Genomic DNA, 20,995 nt, shown 5'->3' with positions numbered 1-20,995 from the left:
TTGTGGATCTTTTAGTCTATTTAATGCATGGTTAAAAAAACAAAACAAAACAAAAAGAACCTCTTATTTGGAAGTGGCCAATTGTGTTTGCAAAAAATAAATAAATAACAAAACAAATGTGAAGTTGCTTAGTTACCATTCTTCCCATTAAACTGAATTGCTTCTGATACCTGAGTTTTCAGACTGAAACCTGAACCACAGTGTGATACAATGTGCTTAGTTCCATAATTAGCTCATGGATCCTTTGCCCTTGTGTCTGAACAGCACATGTATAACCTTGATGTCAAAGCTTGTCTTGTCTTCTTCACCAGAAATATTTTTCGTACAGTAAAATTCAGTATTAACATGGAATAAAATGATTGGTGCATAAGGCCTCATAGGGCTTAATGCCATAGCAAACTGTCTGTGTAGACTTATTTTATGGTAGCATTAAGCTGTTCTGCCTAACCCTCTCATTTCTCCCTGTATTTAAAGGAAATGTATTGAGCTAGACTGAAGGTATGCCTTCAATACTTTCCTGATCTTAATTATATTATTTTTATTTTTATTATTACATGGGATGCAATTTATTTTTATTTCAGAAGGACAAGACACAATGTACTCATCTGCCAATATACAGCTCAATTCTCTTTCAATTTATGTATCTGCAGATACTTTGTTCATTTGGGTGAGAATAATTTTACAGAGGCAGACCTTCAAATCAGTGCAATGAGTTTCTCTGCCATTCACCTCAGAAAATAAGATTTATTCAAAGTATGGTTCACCCCAGTGAAGACTTATGCTGTACTGTTTTGGCGTCAAAGTACAATGTATTTCCATGTAATGATCTTTTTATCTTTTCTTTTTAAACAGCTTTTGAACAATTCATTATTTTTACAGTGATTCTTCTGTTGTTGACTCTGTTACTGAAATCATAACTGGGGTTTCTGATTCAAAGACAAAGCATTGAAAGAGATGATGTTTTGTATAAAATTTGTATTTTCTTTGTATTTTTGTGTGAGATAAGTAATTATTTGTTAGTAAAGAATAAATAGTATGTTATACTCACATACTTCAGAGATCATTTCCCTTTCTGAAAAATAACTTTTAAGTATAGGCATTAAAATGAATCCCCAGGGTAACATATTCTGAGAATTTTACAAGTCCATTTATTTAAGGTTGTGATTTTTTTCTTAGCCCAGCAAGATTAACAATTTATTTTAAGAGAGACCCAATAGCTACCGAATGCTGTACATGATAATTGTTTGGTATAAGCTGGTTCATCAAATTTTACTGCTGGGGAAAATGATTTTTATGTGTGAATAATATTAAAACTGAGTCTAGAACTGAAAAAGCTACTTGCAGTAATTTCTTTTAGATGCTTTACAGTGTTTTTTTTTCCAGCATCTATGGGTTCTTACCTGTGCTTGTTGTAAATTACATAAAACTGTCCTTCCATAAATGTAACTGCACAGTCTCAGCTCCTGTCAATACTGGTAGAAATTGTTTGTGAAGAAGGATAGAAATAAAATATAAAGTAATATCAAGGAAATAAGATGGGGGGATGGGAATAAGCAAATATATATATATATATATATATATATATATTTTTTTTTTTTTTTCCCAAGTGTTCTTTTCAAGTACGTTTGAAAAACAACATTGTTGTGAACTGAGTAAGGTGTTTAGGTTAAGGTTCATCCTCTTCATTCATTTCTCAGACAAATCCTTGATTGCATTCTGTTGCATGGTTAATTGCACTGTTAGTGTATATAGACCATTCCTGTAGCCTTGGTGTCAAAGAGATGTGGAGGGATAAGCTTTACTGTTCCTAGGCTTTCTCATCCCCTTTTTTCAGGGCTATAACCTTGTAGAAATGAATCTTGCATGCGAACTAAATTAACTGAAACAAGAAGAGAATTATGTAAAGTAGAAATTTTTGGAGAGTTTCTCTTGTGAGATTTGGTGCTTCCTAGCAAGATCGTGAACTGCTGTTCATTAATGTGGGGATTTTACACCCCTATTTCCTCATTGTAAATTCCCCCAAACCTATGCAGAGATGATTAAAATTAGTCTTTGCACAGAATATCATGGAAAATTATGTCCTAATTTATACTTACTGTGTGAAAAGAAAGTTTGTAAGCCAATTATTTTACTTAATTAATTTCCACTCTAAAGTTAAAAAGACAAGATTCTGAGAATGGGATATTCTTAAAGGATGCCAAATTCAGTCTGTTTTGAAATGAGCACTGGAAGAAAAATGATTATCAGATAGAGACAGTGACAGCATCAGCTTTGGTGTGTTTTTTTTTTTTTTCCCCATGAAATAGGCAAATGTTCCATTGTCTATGTTGCATTTTTTCTTAAACAGTTGTGCCCTGTTTCCTCTAAGAAAAAAAAGATGTGTTAAAAGTTTTAAATATTTTGTGTACTACTGATGCAGTTTGGGAACAGTGAAATTATTTAAGTATCTTTGAGACTCTACCAAAATGTATGTTTTGAAACAACATAGTGCATCTTGGAGACTAGAAATATTTATTTCAAAGACTTAAATTAGAAAGTTGCGTTTAGTGGTAAACTCTTCTAATTTATTTAGAGATTATTTTTTTTTCCTGCTAAGGTGTAGTAGTGTTAAAGTCATTGCCCTTCTATGATCCACGTAGAAATTATGAGATATCTTTAAAGCTTTTATGGTCTATACCATTAAATAAATAGAATTTTTAGATGTATTTCTAGAGTAGATTTTACAGGAAACATTGCAAATCTGCTTTGAAGTCAATTGTCAGAGGAATGCCAGGCTTTGTACCAGGGGACAATTCTTTACCTACTGCAATAGAATTCTGAAATGGTAAAGAGAAGAACTGGGACTGAATTCACCAAAAAATATTATTGGTCAGGAATGTTTTTGATTGACAAATACTAATTGTATTTTTTAATGTGGAGTTTTGTTTATAGATTACTACAGGGATGTTATACAACTTAATTGAAGGAAGCACATTCTAGCTCTGCTGTAAATATGACTACTAACTTAAGTGGTACCTGAGTTGGTAGGTACCTGACATTATTGATAAGTAGATAAGTAGATAGTTCCAAAATGTTTGTTGCTTTTGTTTGAAACATTTGCTTTTCCAGTATTTGTCTAAAAGCCGGGAAGAAGCTATCTGTTAAGTGAAATAATAGAAATCTCCAAATTTACTATATTGCTTTCATTTCTTTGGTTCTAGTTCTGAAAATAATGTAATAAATTGTAAAAACAGTGCACTGCCTAATGAGCCAAATGAAGAGAACAACTTTAATTGCTGTAAGTACCTCTATACAACACACCTTATGTCACTAGAGTAGCAATTAGAGTATGTGCATAAGCAGAATTTTGACATCTAAAATATGCTCAGAACTTATTATTTATAGCCGTGTATCATCTGGTATTTTTTTATTTATTGAAGTGATTTCTAAAGCTGCACTGTATTCCTAGCGACTTTAACAAATAAATATATATTTTTTTAATGGCCCATGTATTGACTTCATGGCAGTTTGATGTGGAGTCTTTTCAGCATACCTGAGTTATTTTCAAAAATACTCATAAACAGTGCAATTCTTGCTTTTGTTTCCTATGAAATGTCAGTCAAAAGTTCTGTAAAAACATACAAATCTGGAGTTGTAGCCTTTTCTGAGACTGTCAGAAATCCACGTGAGCAAAATTTTGCTGTATGAAATTATTTTTTTCCTGTTGGGATATAATGCTTGCTTTCTATGAGGCCATGTGGAAAACAGATTTGTAATATGAATCGCCTAGCTCTTCTATTTATATTTATTTCTCATATTGTTTTCTGAGATGTGATTAACAACCAACTAATACAAAGCTCATAAAAATTAAAAGTATGTATCTTAACTAATGAAGTGACGTACCAAAGCTATGTTTTTGCTTCTTGTGGAAGTGCATTTCTGCTTTGAGTATACTTCTTGATACTTCTCCCTGTAGCATACCAAACAAGATCCAACTAGGAGTCTTCCACATATGTTTTCTTCTGAGACAATGTTATTATTAAGGGTCAGGAGGAGTCCTAATTGGAGAGCAGTAGGAATCAGAAAATATTTTTGTATTTTTTCTTGAAGCAACCATAATAAAGAACAGAATTGTCAAAAAATTTAAATTATTTAATAAATGCACTTCTTTGGTGATTGTTTTAATTTTGCACAGTCCAGAAAGCAGGTGAAGAGGGAGGGTTTTCACAAGACTAATTCAGTCTGTACCACAGTTTGAATACTTTGAATGAGGAATACATACTGCAAAATACATACTTTGAATGAGGAATACTTGAACAGGTGACAAGTTTAAGAACTGTTACCTTACATAGTAAAAAAATTTACCATATTTGATGAAAGGGTTAAAATGGGCTTTGGGTTCTGTTGGCGATTGTTTGTTTGTTTGTTTTTGTCATTGTTTATGTAAGCTTTGGAAATGTCAGTTTCACGTGCAACTTAGCTGTTTGTTGAAATGCGAATATTGGGAAATTCCTATTGTTATTGTTTTGAAAACAAACTGGACTATGGAAAGAAAAGGTCATCGAGGGTGAGAGGGTAGAGGTTATGGCTTTCATTAACGTGGTTCTTGGATTTTGGGAGGGAGGTGCTGATTCACTTACATTTAATTAGCCAGAGTTTTGCATAATTTTCTTATGTACCCCTGCTTGAGCCAGGGAGGGTTGGACCAGATTACCTCCAGAGGTCCTTGTCCTTCCTAACCTTAGCTGTTCTGTGATCTTCACTTTTGGTTGCCTGCACTTTTAGGACTGAAAGCTCCTAGTTTTCTCTCCTAGTTTTCAGTCTGTTGATCTTTCTAGAAGGTTATGCAGCCAAGGTAGAATGAAAGTCAGGCTCTGAAGTACCTTACCAAAATATGAAGTACATCACCAAAATATGCTCAGGAGGGGAAAAACACTCGCTGAGAAAGTAGTCTGATTCACAGATTCACCCATAAGATTCCTAGTATCCTAGGAAGAAAACACTATCAGCATTTTTTTTTTTTCCGAAAGTAATACTGAGAAAGTATGCTTTCCAGAACTTAGCTTTTGTCTATTCCAGAGGATTTCAGGTTATAATATAAAATGTACTTTCTGCCACTGGGGGCAAGATGGTTCATTTAAATAGTATTAAACTGTATTCTTCTTACTGGTAAGAGGAGTTGTTTGCTTGTAGACTGTACATCTTTAAAGAGTTTTATTTTTAATTTTTTTATAGATCAGTCTGATTTCCCTGGTTTTGCTTCAATGCATGAAATAAGAACAAAATTAATTAGAAAAATGAATGCGAATAATACAGCATACAATATTGCAGCATATTTACACAAGTGTAACTTCAGAGTACATTAAATACTGATTACTACAGCAGGCTGTATACGGTATCCTTATATTTAAATTCAGGCAGTATTTTGCAACTGGTGCTGTTGTATCTAAGCAACCATTAAAACTTATTTTAACAGCTGACCAGTCCAGCCTCCTGCATGAGTTCTTCAGTCCAATGGAAAAACTGTTCTTGACAGCGAGAAGTTCTTCAGGCTTAGAGATTCACTTTCTTCCCTTTAATCTGGAAAAACGTTACTGCACTGTCATTCTGGTTAATGAACTGGTAAGGATGGAAAATATGTTCTGTGATTGGCTTTCACGTGATAGTCTAGTCAGTTAAGAAGACTATTTCTGTAAAACTTTAAGATGTTTGCCAGTTATATGTAAATAGGGTAAATGAATATATAAATCTGTTATGTACATATGTTCACATAATGTTTTTGCATGCATATGCAGTTATAAAGATATCTGTATGCAGACTTTTGGAAATGAAAACATGAAAACCTTTTCTCTTTCCATATATATATATATATATTTGTTTGAAATAAAATATTCCTATAACTCTTTTGGGGAAACATTGCTTAAGAATTTGATGAGAGGTTTGCATAAGGTTACAAGTTTCAACTAAGAAATTTAAACTAAAGTTCTCTGCCCTTTTATCTCCACAAAACAAATATGGAATTTAAAACATTTATCTTGATATGGGAGCAAGAGTAATGCTTTTGGATGAGAAATAGACAGGGAAGAAATGCAGTCTTTACTGTATCTAGGATAAGATGCCAAAGTAGAATAATAATAATTTTCCTTGCTCTGTCTCTCCTTCCCCCCCCCCCCCCCCCCCCCCGTTTTTTTTGGTTTAAATAATGCTGTCCAAATTCCGTTCAGTTCTTGTCACCAGTGTAAGGAAATCTGCTGAAAAGGTTGTACCTGAATACTAACTCTGTTGCTGTTACTGTTTATTTTTTTCTTGATTCATGCAATCTGGCATTTGACATATGTTTTTAACTGGAATTGATTTCATCAAATTACCAAGACTCAGTTTTGACCAACTTTCAGCACTTAAAATTTGCACTCCAACTCCTTCGATGTTCCTATAATCCTTTATCTCAGTGGCCTCAAACTTCTTATTTCTGTCTTTCATCCATCATTTCACCTCTTTAAATCACTCTGCTGTGTTTTTTCCCTAGCTGTCATTGTTCTTCAACACCCTATTGTTTCTCTAAACTTCTTCTACATGTGGTTGATCTCAAGGCTTTCATTCTTCTTCTTACGTCCATAATACTACCTCTGTTTCAGCTTTCTCTCTGTGCAATTGCATGTATCTGCCATTCTGTCTGCAATGCTTTCATGATTTGTGGTGGTATATCCAAAACTTATTTATTTATACTTTTTCTCCTCCACATTATTAGCTTCCATATTCTTCCTTGCTATAGAGCAAGAGACTACTGCTAATGTTTTGTGTTTTTGTGTTTGGTGTTTGTTTTTATTGCTTAACTGTGACTTTGGTTATGGCACGTGGTCTTCTTAACGTTCTCCTTGCTTTAAAAGGAAAATATAACTTATGCAATTATGCCTAAGTCTGTAGATACAATCCTATTCAATATTTGAAACCAACCACTGGCTTTCTTTTTTTGTTTTTTTTTTTGTCTTTAAGAAAGTCACTTGGTTGGAAACCTTAAGGAACATACATTTTTGTTGTAGTTTAACTTTGGTGGGCAGCTAAGAATCCCACAACCTCTTGCTTACTACACTACTTTCATCAAAAATGCAAAACAGAATGAGGCTCTACAGAGAAAAAGTAGCTGCATCTCAGCCCAAAACCAGAATAAGTTCATTTGAGTTTCTTGAAAATAAGTGGAGAGAGAGATTAAAGATTTTCTTCTAGCACCTACAGTCAGACAGTGAGCTTATGCCATAGCATTACCTTACTGGCACCAGGGAATTAGCTACAAAGGGGTTATATAAATGTCCTTCTGTCAGTGCAGTGTTGTCTTTGTTCACAGTTCTGTGAAAAGAAATCCAACCCAGTGCTCAGCATTATTCAAAAAGAGATTTTTTGAGGGGGGAGGAAATAGACATATAAATGTGAAACCTCAATACGCCCTAAGGAGCTATGGTGTACACACCTTAACTACTGTGTGCATTTCTAGTTACTCCAGCAAACAGTATAATAGGAATCAGGGAGGAAAAGAAAGAAAAGAAAAAAAAAAAAAAAAAAAAGAAAACAAGAAGCAAGAATGATAAGAAGTATATAATGGTTTCTTTATGGAGAAAGATACTAAAAAGAAATTAATTTCCTTCAGTTAAAAAAAGAGACAGGTAAGGGACATGAAAGATGCATATAATTATGAATAATTTGCAGAAAGTTAATAGAGCAATTGTGGCAAGAGATACAAACTGAACCAAATGAAGTACTTTTTTATATACAATTATTAATTTATGTAAGTCAACTATCACAGGATGCTGGTTGCTCTAAATGTTAACTAGTTCAAAAGAAATTAGACAAACTCATGGAGGCTGGTTTCACCACTTTTAATTCAATATGATGATCTGGATGCAGTCTCTAGATAAAGAATACCCTAACCTACAGTTTTCTGGAAGCAGATCTAAGAAGGATCATTTTCTACATGCTATAATTTTATAATTTCTGCTGTTGGCATTCTTGCTGTTTGTTTTTTTATTAGGAGCAGAAGTATATGCCCTGACAGAAAATAGGAGTCTCATGCTACATTAGGGATTTTAACAACAAAGTTGTTTAATGAAGAGAGGGGAAATGGTGACATGCTAATGAGAGGAAAGCAAATCAGAAAAAGATGTGATCAGAGTTATGGACAGTTAATGTTTCTGACAGCCTCTAGAAACCATTGAGAGTTATCCCCAGTGGTGATGTAGAAACATCTAAAATTTGACACCTGGCTCCTAGTCATTTGTCATAGCAGAAAGCATTAATGCCTCTGAGGAGACACTCATGTCCTGTATGGTAACTGTTTCTGGAAGACCTGTTCCTTTAATCTTAACTGGTTAGGTGGGATGCATTTAAAGGCTACTGAATGTGTAATGAGTTTGATATGTACAACCTTGGGCTAGGAAAACGCAAGTCCCATCCACAAAATTGTATCATATATAGTAAAATGTGGAAACTCCTAGAGTAAGATGAAGCTGCAAAGTATCTGTCGTGACTTGTACAGTGATGACAGGTAGAAATTGGCTTTAAATATTGTGTATATGGCTGCAATATCACTATTGCACCATTTTCTCATTGACAAACAATTGTAGCTGTATGACCAAGCTGTATGATGGTCAAATGGTTTTGTATAATGATGGAGCTTGTATTGTTCAAATACAAGCTTTTTGAACTTTTGCTTTTTTATAAAAGCCCTTTAAAAGCCCTTGCTGGGCTTTTGCTGTTTATAATCTAATAAATCATTTAATTTAGCATTTCTTTCTACATACCTTTCCTAATCATTAAGACAAATGGACAAAAACAGCAGTCAGAGTCAAAATGTAGCTTCATTACAATAAAAGATGTTGAGATCCAAAACACTAGTTAAATGTTGCAACTAGATGTTGCTTTATTTTTTTTTTTAAAGAAAGAATCTGTATGTTAACTTTTCTAATGTTTGAAATGACAGAACAAGTTGTTTATCATTTCTCAAAGTTTTGTTTCCGTACTTATTTTTAAGAAAAATCAAAATTGATATTATTTAAATTTTCAGCATATGTCTTTTCAGAGAAGGAATTGTATATTGGGCAATATAAGTGGGTTGTTTTTTCTCTAGATTTCTGTTTCTGGGCGATAATCTAAATATGAATGACTTTTGATTTCAATGATAGTCATTTATGAAGTCATAGTTTAAAATTGTCACTCTAGATTTTCACAGGTAAATATCTAGTATGAAATTAAATGGCTTGTTTAAAGAATACTTTACTCTCTGTTGTTCTTAATTACTGACTTTCATGGAAACTGCAAATTTCTAGTAGCTATCCATGCTTTTGCAATATTATCTAGCAACACAATTAGATAAATAGCTTATTCAACAGACATTTTATTTTTATTTATTTATTTATTTAAACATTAAGCCCTAGAAAATGTTTATGCTAGCCTTTGCAGCTCATGAAAACTGGAAATATAAATGATGAAAACCAAGGGATTCCCTTCTAAATTTGCAAAAAGGGATTATGATACCCATTCTGCTGAGAAAACCTCAGCAGAAAGAAAACAGGATTTGCATTTTATGGAGATCAAAAAGCAAGATTTCTTCAAAGCAAGAAGGGAAATGGGGAAGCTTGTTCCTACATACAAGTATGTTGATGTCAGTGATGACAAAAAAAGTAATTGATAGTAGAACGGCAACCTAGCAACCAGTTCCTTCATGAAATTAGTTGTACGTGCTGCAAGCTTCTGAGCTTGTTAGTGGTCCTTACGGAGTCAAAACACTGTGTCAAACAGGAATAATTTCTGTTTAAATTGGTTCCCAGGAGTGGCTATTAGTTTGGATGTGGGAAACCTATTTTCCTGTAGGTTTCTTTAATCCTTCTAAAGGAAGATTTGTCTGAATTCTTGAACCAAGGAAGGGGAGAAAATGCCATCAAAGTTCAGTAGTTTTCCTTCTGCTGTGCTAGAAACATAACTGCAATGTTTTTGGCTTTAGCATAAATATTTGATGATGCTTTGAATAAAATAAAAAGCAGGTGTATCTTCTGTTATTGACCAATATTAGAGTGAAAAAATTGCATTGGCTGACAGGTAAACTAACAGACATAAATAAATAAGTTCCCTCATATCTGGAATGAAGAATATATGAAATAAATGCAGTTTTGAGGCATGATTTTATAGAATATAGTTTATGGAAACATGGGTTGACTTTCTGTGGTAAATTATATGTCTAGTCACAGCAACATTTGATCCTCTGCCTTGAAGTCACTAGAAACTAAAGTTATACAAAAGTTTGCAGAAAACTGAAAGAAGTTAACAAAGCAATACTATTATGTCTATTAAATCTCCTGGTGTATGTATATATGTATCTAATTTAATTACGTTTAGTTTTGGGATGTTCTCTTTGTAGTCTTTGTAGTTTAGAGTACTTTTTTTTTTTTTTAACACTTTTCTGTTTTTTTTTTTACTTCCTCCCTCCCCTCCACCCCTCCCTTTTTCCTTCTATTATTCAAGTATTATTTCTCTGATCATTCATTTATACTTTCCTCTATGGCAAATTATTGTCTTCCTTTGTTCTGGGTCATATTTATGGTTATTTTCAAGCTTCTATAGGAATTTAATTATTTTTGATGAAATACAAGTGTTATTTGCTCAAAATTACAGTAACCATTTTCTACAAAGTGAAAAAAAGAAGTCAACTGGTATATATGTTTCAATATATGCAGCTATAGTACATAATTAGAATTCAATTTATCACCATATTTGTGACTCAGGGTATTCTCATTCTGTTAAATTATATGAGGAGTTGGAAAGGATTCAACTTGTTAAAATTTCTTGGCTTTTCAGATTTAATATTCTTAATTAAAACCATTTGGATATCATAGCAGGGTTTGAAATTATATATATTTTTTTCTGTTCAAACATAGTTCTAAAATAATGGTTCTGCTGGATGTGTAAATTATTCTGCAAGCCAGGCCTTCAGTGTTACTAGGTTATCTTTGTTTTCAGTTTTAATATTCTGCTTTTTTTTTTTTTTTTTTTTCCATGAGTTCCTTTAAGAATTATGTGTATGAGCATGTTTCTGTGTTTCAGATTGGAGAATTTGTATACCTGGTAGAAGGAACAGGTGATATACCTTTGCCTTCAGGACTGCTTCCAATGGATAGTCCAAATGTTTTACATATTAGCAGCACATTAGAAGGTAAAGTAAATTGAAGTGAGGGCAGTGAAATAAAGCAAATCACTCTTTGCAAATATTCTTTTCTGTTAAGATTCATTATATGTATCTGGTATAAGCAGTTGTTGGTAGTGAAGTGTAAGAAAGGTAGTACAATGTAAGTATGGGATATTTCTTTTAATGTTGTCCAGTCCATTCTCTTCAGAGCAGCAGTGATCTGGTTATTAGTTATCTTATTGGACTTGTATGTGAAGTTGTTTTTAACAGTCTATATCAATATTTTTTCATATTTTCTCTTTTATTTCAAATGTAGTCTGTAGCCAGATAAAACAGGACAAGTCAATTTACCTGGAGTTTTTCTACTTTTAGAACACATTAATAGTGTATTAAGTATTGTGATTTGACAGATAATCCTATACTTTTGTCTTTAAACAACCAGTGATAAACTGCTGTCAGTTCTATTTCAGAACCAGTATGGCTATATTTGAAATACATATATCTTATGTTCTGAGACTAAATTTAAGAATTCAGTGCTCAGTAGGCAGTAGAGTAACTGTCCTTCTATCTGCTTGTTACTAAATGTAGATTCAGATACCAACTAATCTGAAAATAATTATTAGGTATATAGCCTGTTTCGTTGATAGTAGTTCAGACATACTTCTCCATGACTGAGTCTGGAGGTAAGAGTTATCTGGGAGAAAGGGGGGAAAAGGGATTGAGGGAGAGGGGCAAGTTTTAATAAGTTTGATTGATTTATTTTTTTCCCCAGGATGTTCTCAGGCAAGACAGTTTTTAACATGGTACAAAGATCAAAAAAATATTAACATGTCTAGGTCAAAATGAGGCATTTAGGAAAACATGAAACAATTTCTAAGCCACTGATCTCAATGCACCTCTAGTGATATTTTGTATTATAGCATTTTAGCCATTCTAGACTTTTCCTGGTTCTTCCTGCCTATTACAAGGCCTTACCTTCCTTTAATCTTTGGATTAGTCTGGTCAGAATCATGTTCATGAGATCTTCATATCCTGGGAGCTTTGTATCTCAGCCATTTCAAGCCAGACTGGGCAGAGGTCTGAAGAAAGTCACTGCTGAGTGTGTTTGATTCTGTGGACCAGCTTGACCAAGTAAAAAGTATTCACTGAAAAAAATACGGAGATGTACATCAGTTATGAAACTTTCTCTGCTATGCGTCAAAAGCTAACCAGAGCAGTGCAAGATTATTTTGATTTAAGGCACTTGCATGAAATATCAGAAATCTACGCACCACTTCTCATTTATTAATTTAAGCTCTCTTATCTGTTTCCATTCCTTCTGTAAAGGGTAAAAATATGCTGCTCTTGGCATGCATTTTGCCAAATAAGATGGAACATTTTTTTTCTAAGATCCTTTGATACTAGTGCATGCGTAAAAGCTCTCACCCGCAGTTTTGCTTTCCAAGATGCAAAATTTTTTTTTCCACTGATATTTCTACATATGAATGTGAAAATTTGAAGTAAGTTAAGTGTATGTACAGGAGAGACAAGGAAAGATTTGTTGGTATTTATTTCAGAGAGCTTTAAGGAGAACTATGGATCTCAGAAAATTTTACTGGAAAAACTCTTTGAGTTTTGCCATCTCTGATCAGAGTTATATTGATGGTGACTTCTTTTAGGAGCAATGAAACATGATCTAAAGGAATAAAAGAGTGGTTGTGTTTTAAAGGAAACAGCCTTTTGAAAGTTTTATTGCCATTGTAGTAGTAGTAACACTGAAGTCTGGGATTTTTGATTAACCATGAAAAGCAACTTCTATTTGGATTTCAGTTTGTGTCAATTTTTATTTCCCCACTATGATTAAAAATATTTTTTTTATGGAAGCATGTACTGGAGAAGTAACATGTAACTAAATATCAAAGGAATATTGTATTCAGGTTTTTCTTTGAACATTAAGGATTTTAAGTACTCTATGAAGATATAGTAGCAGTTGACAAGTATTGTTTTTGGTGGTGGTGGTGGTTTTATTTTATATTTTTTATTTTTTATTTAAACAGGTCCAAGTGCAGCAGAGCCGGTTTTATATTTGAAATGCAGTCTTGAGCAGACTCTTGAAGAAAATCTCAGGATTCCATTGATCAATGAATCAAGAGAAAGGGCTCTGGCTATTGCTGCACAACAGCAAATGTCAAATATTGAATATGAAAGAAGAAAGATCACAGAGACTCTGGATAGCAGTAGTGTCCGAGTTGCAACTGCATTGCTAGGGCTGTCCAGAGTAGAGGTGAGAAACACAGAAATCTGGTCCTAGAATTATTTAGCCGTTCTTGTGTGTAAAAATGAAATTTTAAAATTTTAAATTTTCAGGAAATAGTCTAATGAAGTCTTTGTTGTTGTTGTTTTTAATATATTCTGCAATCTGACAGATTATAATCCTCATTCCCTCAGACACAATTTAAATATTCATTCTGAAGTTGCTTCCTCACTCATGTGATTAAAAGGTCACCATTTAAGAAATGTTAGCTGCAGTTAAAAAGAACATTGATGGTTTATTTCAGTTAGCTTCTGAAAAATACACATTGATTAAAGAATCTTTTATACTCTATGCATTGATGTCTGTATTAGTGTCCTTATGCTCATTTTATAAGGAAAGAAAATTCTCTAACAGAATTTTTATTTTTTATAATTATTTTGTATAAGAACAGACATACCAAATTGAGGAGCAGGAAAGACTTTTTCTTGTTTTGCAATCAATACACCATACTTTTGGAAAGCACTGGATCTTCCTTATAAGCTATAGTTCCCTACCTATACATAATTCCAACCTAGGGGTATTTCCCCAAGAATTCAGCATCTAGAAAAAAAACCCTAGATAGTCCAGTAGACATTCAAATAGTATTTGTGAATGAATTTATAATAGCAATACTCCCAAATAACCAAGCTTTTTTCTCACATAGAATTCAAATATAAACATCTATGGATTATGGCCAAAGTCTGGGTTTTATTGTTTAATTTCCCATGTGAACCTGATGCTACCTGACCTCAGGCAGTTGGCTGGGAAGCTGTATGTTATTCCAGTTTTTCAGCTGGACTCCTTCCTGAGTATGGTTCCCAGTCCCAGTGCTGCATGATTCCCAGTGCTAGGGGGAGAGAATTTTCCCTAGAGTCTTGAGATTGTTAAATTTATGCCTTTTTGTTTACAGATAAGTTTAAAAAGTAATACAAATCAAATTAGTTAATGTTAATATGTTTGTCATGGGACAAGAATTGTAACCATGTAATTTAGACACAAATATTTTTGTTTTGAGCATACCTGCTATGCTGCCATGGTGACATTTTATAAACTTTTCTTAACTGAAGTCCTTTAATATCACAGTTGGTTAACAAAGACTTGATGAAAGACTTGACTGCTCTGAAGCTGTGGATCTAATTGAGATGGAATGTAATGGTAATAGTCTCTCTATGACTAAGTATGCTAAGATCTAACACGAGTGCTAAATTTACCTACATTGAAGAACAGTGGAAAACAGTAATGAAATGTGCCACGTTTTGTACTACTGAATAAATAATCGTGGGAGAAGTGAAAATAACATGCAAAAGGACATATTTGTTTCATGTACAGAAAATTTTTTATTTGCTCGTGAGAAATAAAATAAAGTAGTTCTGCTATACTGCTGCTGTAGAAAAAACTTCATTTAAAAATATTTCTCAGTATGGAAATCCACTATGCACATAAATTTCTAAAAACTGTTCCTATTGTTCTTTTTATTATGAATTCTGTCTTGCTATCTGTATAAAAGTGAGAGTATAGAAATTCTGGTGGCATTTATTGAAGAAACTTCTTTTTTGAGGGGGGCTTCTGCTCTGCAACTTAATTTGGAGTTGAAGTATTCTTTTATGTTCATTGTCTAAATATCCCCTCCACCATTCCTGAACAAAAAAAGACCCTGTCCAAAGTTTTTATTAAACTAAATTTTACTCATGTTCACTTAAATCCCATTTAAAACAGCAATAAATGCAAGCTGTATTTTGAAGTTAGACTGGATATACATCTTCAGGAATGTATATTTCGTGTTTCTACTTGACCTGTCTATATGCATGGTTGAAAATCCTGGCTATTTTTGTACAGTGCTTTTACACCTTCTTTTCCTTGCTGCAAGAAAGAGAGATCTATTTTGATCATCTTTGATGATTAGAGTTACTACAGTTACTAAATTTGTTGAATTTATCGTTTATCTCGAGCATTGCAAATATACTGTGTTGTTGGATCAAAAATTAAAATTGTGAGCAAGTCGCATGTTAAATCATTGCGTTCTTTCAGTAATGATTTCCTTCAGGTGTCTAATTTAGTTTTCATTTTGAGATTTAGAAGCCTCTTTTGATTTTGCCTTTATGTGTTATGCTAAAACTTTACTAAAATGTTTCATGCTGTGAATTAGCAATGCCTTTCACCAAACGGAGGAGCTTGTTTGTCCATAAAATTAATTCTAAATGCTTTGATTTCTCGAACATATTGTCAACATTTGAATAGTAAAGTTAGCACAGTTAACTATACAGTAATTTCTCACAGAATGTCAAAATATTTTTTCTTTTTTCATACTATCATTAATCAGAAATTTTATGGATTAAAGAAACACCTGTTCTGAAACAAAATACATTTTTATTTTAATATTTTCTTTTTTTTTTTTTTTCCTCTTCTCTGAGTGTCTTTAAAGGTTGGTAGGTGGTTTCTGAGTAGGAGGTGTTTTTACTGTAAATCTCAAAACATTATTTTTAAATTAATGCTTCAGATACATGATATCTAGAAAATTGTACCAAACAGTCTTTATTTAGGAGTGCCTCTCAACCATTGCTATGTAACAGGACTAATTACCACTTTACAAGTCATGGAATTACGCATTTAAGCCTGTATCTTCCTAACCTGAAATTATTATGAGATCATTGTTCATATGTATACATTATTCCTTCACTTGCAGAGATGCGAACTCCTAAAACCTCGTAAATTCCCACCAGAGTTGAAGTATGTGGATTACAGTGTACAAGTGAGCATGCGAGAATTATTTGACGTTCCTGAGAAACTCTCTGTTCCAGTGTTGGCATCTAGCAGAGTTAATTTGAAAGTTCCTTCAATAAAAGATGTTTCACCTGAGAAAATAGGTAAGAATATTCATAAATATAATGGATTTGATTTATTCTCCCAGAGAAGCTCTTTTCCTAAGATTTCCTAAACACTTAAAGAAAATGGACTTTCTCTCAAGTCCTGTACTGAAATTTTAAATGTTTTCTTATTTACTTGGCTCACATTTTGATCCTTCTTTAACTAGTTTTTAGAATGATTTATGTAAACCTATATAGCATTCTAGGTTGTATTGAATAAAAGAACTAGACCAAAATTTATGTTTATATTTACCTGATCCGCGCACATTTATATCACAGTTAATGTGTTGTCCCAGAAGTATCTGGTAACAACACAGACAAATAAGTTTTGGCTTTGCTGGTTCAAATTAAGTATTAATTTCCTTAGTAAATTTAGTAAAGGCTTGAAATATAGTCAGTCTATTAATGTGAAAAATCTACAGATTCTTTTTATTGCTTATAAGTCTTGATAAGTAGACTCCTTCTGTAAGTCCCTGTACTTCTCAGTGGCACTTGAAATCAGTTGTGCTTTCATGGCCTATGTTTTTATACTTGTTGCACCCCATGCATTTTTGGTTTCTCTTCTGGAGGAAAAATAAGGAATTCCTGACAAGTCAGAAATTGTTACAGAATTGTTCTGTTTAGATTATAGTATCTGCGCTGTGAAACATTTTAAGGTCTCCCAGGCACATTTTCAGGAAAGTGAAAATGTAGTATTAAAAGCAAGTAGACTAGTGGTCAGTAGAAGCTGTAGAATAGAAGTATCACAAGTCGGAGGCTAAAATATTTCTTGAGTGACAGGGTGTTTAAATCCTAGTTAAAATTATTTTGTTGTCAGTTTTAAAAAAATAATTGCCTGTGTTTGTAATAATTGATAGAGGTGATACTAAAAAATTGTAAAGGCTTTGTTGAGTGGTGTAGTGTATTCTTTGGATTGTATTATAGAAATGGGAAAACCATCCAAGAAAGAGAATAAAATCTGCACAGACAAAATCTGCACAATCTAATAATGACATGATACTGTGCTTCCATCATAATCTCAGAACAAAGGTTGATAACTGTCCAGGTATTAGGTCACTATTACTTAACAGCTTCTCAAATTATTTTTGCATTTTTTTTAAATGTGGATGAAGATATCTAAAAAAAAATAAAAAATTACTAAAATATAGTGAAAAAATACATTAAAGTAAGGAAGTGTTTACTTTTCTCTTAATTTGTGCTGATTCTTTATCCATCAAAGGAAAGCATATAAAAAAAAATCCAAAAGAGCTGCAGAGAATACAATCACTCTCTGTCTCCCCTCACACACACTTAGAATGTGGGAGCAGTATAAATGTCTGGCAAACATTTTAAGAACGCTGTTAACAAGGAATTAAAATGTAAAAGTCAATGCCACTGAACATATTTTATTGTAAAAATAGATCTTGTTAAATAGGCTTATTAAATATTTGACAATATTACAGATTTAAGATATAAGGAAGAATACAATATGTTTATCTTTCTCCTAGTATGACATCTTGACCAAAACCAAAACAATATACTTGACTGGAACAAAAATAATAAGCTAAGCAGATTGAAAAACTGGAGAATTTTTTATTATTATTATTCATTCATTGCTGGAGAACCATCAGAAAGTGAGCTCTCAGGAATTAGTTCTTGTTGGACAATTTTAACCACTTTTCATTACCAATTTGGAAATTGGTATGAAATGAAAAAAAAAATAATAAAAAAAAAAAATATATATATATATATATATATATATATATATATACTTTGTCAAGTTAGTAATGACAGATTTTGTGAAAAAGTATTTAGTTAGAATAGCCTCATGATCTATGTATTTCGGTGCAATCAAGCATATGGAACTATGTGTTGGGAATAGACTGCATGCTAAAACGTAATAGAGACTGATTTTGGAAAGACTCAGAGTTCTTTCAATTGCACTTTGAGTACCTGTCTTAAATCTCCTCTTAAAAATACACAGAATGTAACTTGTTCTTTGCTAAGTAAAAATTTTGGTATGTAAGAAGACTACATACCACAGATTTATCACCATTGCCTTGGAACATCATCCTATGGGCTTTAGTAGCTTTAGATCATCAGAACTGGCCTAGTAAGTAGTTCAATCCCAGTGTAATATATATATATATATATATAACTCAGGCAAAAAGTAACGGAAAATAAAAATGTTTTTCTTTATAAGCCAAAAGATAATGAGTTGGAGCATGTAAAAACTCATGTAAGGGTTATTATAACCTTGAAATAAGTTACTTTTTTCATAGCACTGTATATTAGCAAAGAATGAAAAGGCTAAAATGTCAAGTGGAATTCAGATAATGGCTCCAGATTTTAAAGAACAGAGAAGTAGCGTCCTAACGTACCTCCATGTTTCACCAAACAGACAAGTTGGTGGTTTCCATGGATATAACATGTAGAAATGTTTTGACTGTCTTACTTCATCTGTCTCAGTATATGTGTGTGTTTCCAGAGCAAAAACAGTACAAGTTACTATTAGTTCTAGGTTGTAGCTAATGGTTTCTATCCCTTTGTTTTCCTTTCTCCCATTCCTTGCCATAATCCCTAATTAGTCAAGAAGCCATTACTTTTGTGACTGGTGATAAAGAAGTGACCTTCCTTTAAGTGAGAAGTTAAGTGAGAAATTGTGCAATGGCTAAAGCTATGAACACAGGGAACACAAGCCAGTACAAAACAAAAGGCCAGTAAGACTGTCTATTAGACTGTAAGCTATGGTAAACGTTTCATTCACTATTATGCAGCTATAATAAGGAATACAAGCTATTATTACAAGCTATTATAGTTCTTATCAAACCTGTCTTTTCTACTTTCTTTTTTTTTTTTTTTTCCTCTTCCCGCAAGAAAGCTTCAACTTTCTTAGTTTTCTCTGATTTCATTAAATGGTTGTTGTGATAAGCTTTTCAGCAACATAACCAATGGGTTTAATTAAGTGGCTGTCTTTAAGTGACCCCCTTTTTTATAGAACAGAGTTTTATGCAACCAAGTGGTTTAAGGTACTCTTGCATAATGAGATGTAAACTTCATTTCTACCAGTAATTATGAACAGTACATAGAATGCACAATACAATTACATTCTTCTTGAAAAGAATGTGATTTATTATTTAAAGGAGTGCAGTAAGTACGCGTATTGGCATGCCTATTCGACTGCAGTAAGTGCCCATATTGACATGACTACTGAATTTTAGGCTGATCTTTTGGTATTTACTGGCAATTTAAAAAGCAAGCAATCAAACAAAACAAACAAACAAAAAACACCAGACCTTAGAATAATACCTTATATCCCATTTGTTAGCAAAGAGGGTCACGTTAGCAAAGAGGGTCATTTTACATTCTACCCCAAAATCTACACCAGAAACAGCAAAAAGGCACACCTCTAAACTGTGTTGATTTATGAAAATGTTATGCATGAATAACCAACTCTACAATGCAGATCCAATCTCAGTATTTTTCTTATGTAAACTATAATTGTAGTTAGAGACATGGTATGTTCTCATTGCCATACTGACCAATAAGTAAAGTGCAGAACAACTAACAGTCTTCTTTCTATGACTTTTAAATGATGTCTCAAATATTTTCTCAGCATTGGGTTTTAATCATAACAGTCTCTCTCTCTTTTTTTTTTTTTTTTGCCTTTCACTAAAGCAATTTCCTGAGGCTTTAAATCTATTCTTCAATAAAGTGTTATCAGTAATTCTGTTATTTCATCCTAGTGTTCCATGGTACAAATGCTACATAACTTTTCCAGTATCTTATTTTTGTTGGTTTTGTTTTGTTTTGTTTTATAAAGCAGAAAGTCTTAATCTTTTTAAGCAAAATTACATAGTTACTGGCCAAAACACAACTTTGCTATATTTTCATTTTACCATTTATATTCTGAGGCTTTATTCTAACTCCTTATCACGTTAAGACCTTCAGAGTTCAGTTCTATGATTTAACTGGCAGTATAGTAAGAAAAATTTAATTACTTTTGGTGGTCTTAATCATTGAGGATAGTGAGCCAGTAATGGAATTAGAAGTGTAAAGGATAACATTCCTTTCTTTCTCTATACAAATAATTTAAAAAATATATATTATTCTATTTCAAAATGTGTCACTGAAAAATGATGTGTAGCTCTTTGTCCTTACAAGTTTCACAGCAGCTACATTTATTGAGTATGTACATATATTAGTAGAAAGATGTTTTAGTCTTGCAGAAGCGAGAAGAAATTAAATATTAGACCGGATGATTTTCATTTGTGTTTAATACCTGCAACAGTTAATTCAGTGGAGAATACCTGCTTTTTCTGGTGGTTTTTCTTGTTTTTGTTTTGTTTTGATTTGCGAAAAACTTTTTGAAGGCCTTTCACGTATTCTGGTGTGTGAATAGGCTTAATGCTGTGGTGAAGTTGTTAATCCTCAGAAAACGTATCAGAGAATTCTGGACCTCGTTCTCTGTTCAGAATTTAGTATTGTCTTTCAGAAGATTCATGGAAACCTGGAGTCTGCCTAAGTGAAGAATTTGTGGATTGAAAGAGAAGGCTTCAAGCTCACTTGACAAATGAAATCTGTAGGGCTGAGGATGCTGATATGTGATTTAGGTTTTCATCAGTGAATGCTGACAACCACTTACATGATTGTCAGTGTTAAGGCTTATCTTTGTCTTTGCAATCTTGACACAATTACATTTGTGAGGCATAGAAGGTACTGCTGCTCTAA

General features: G+C 32.9%; 1 protein-coding gene across 4 annotated transcripts in view; it reads left to right on the top strand.

Moving 5' to 3' along the window:
• CFAP47 (cilia and flagella associated protein 47) overlaps positions 1-20,995 on the top strand; it is a 300,169-nt gene that overhangs the window by 101,803 nt on the left and 177,371 nt on the right. For all 4 annotated transcript variants that reach the window (XR_005262638.2, XR_011804865.1, XM_038173027.2 and 1 more), the window contains 5 exons: positions 3,201-3,277; positions 5,456-5,601; positions 11,068-11,176; positions 13,186-13,412; positions 16,105-16,285. Coding sequence is in view for 2 of the 4 variants with exons in the window: in XM_038173027.2 (XP_038028955.2) it covers positions 3,201-3,277; positions 5,456-5,601; positions 11,068-11,176; positions 13,186-13,412; positions 16,105-16,285 (740 nt within the window). In the remaining 2 variants the exon portion in view is untranslated. The remainder of the gene's footprint in view (positions 1-3,200; positions 3,278-5,455; positions 5,602-11,067; positions 11,177-13,185; positions 13,413-16,104; positions 16,286-20,995) is intronic.

The sequence above is a fragment of the Anas platyrhynchos genome, chromosome 1, assembly GCF_047663525.1.
Source record: "Anas platyrhynchos isolate ZD024472 breed Pekin duck chromosome 1, IASCAAS_PekinDuck_T2T, whole genome shotgun sequence".
NCBI classification, from domain to species: domain Eukaryota; kingdom Metazoa; phylum Chordata; class Aves; order Anseriformes; family Anatidae; genus Anas; species Anas platyrhynchos.
The sequence above is the reverse complement of the archived record's forward strand: the minus strand, read 5'-3'. Positions and strand labels throughout refer to the sequence as shown.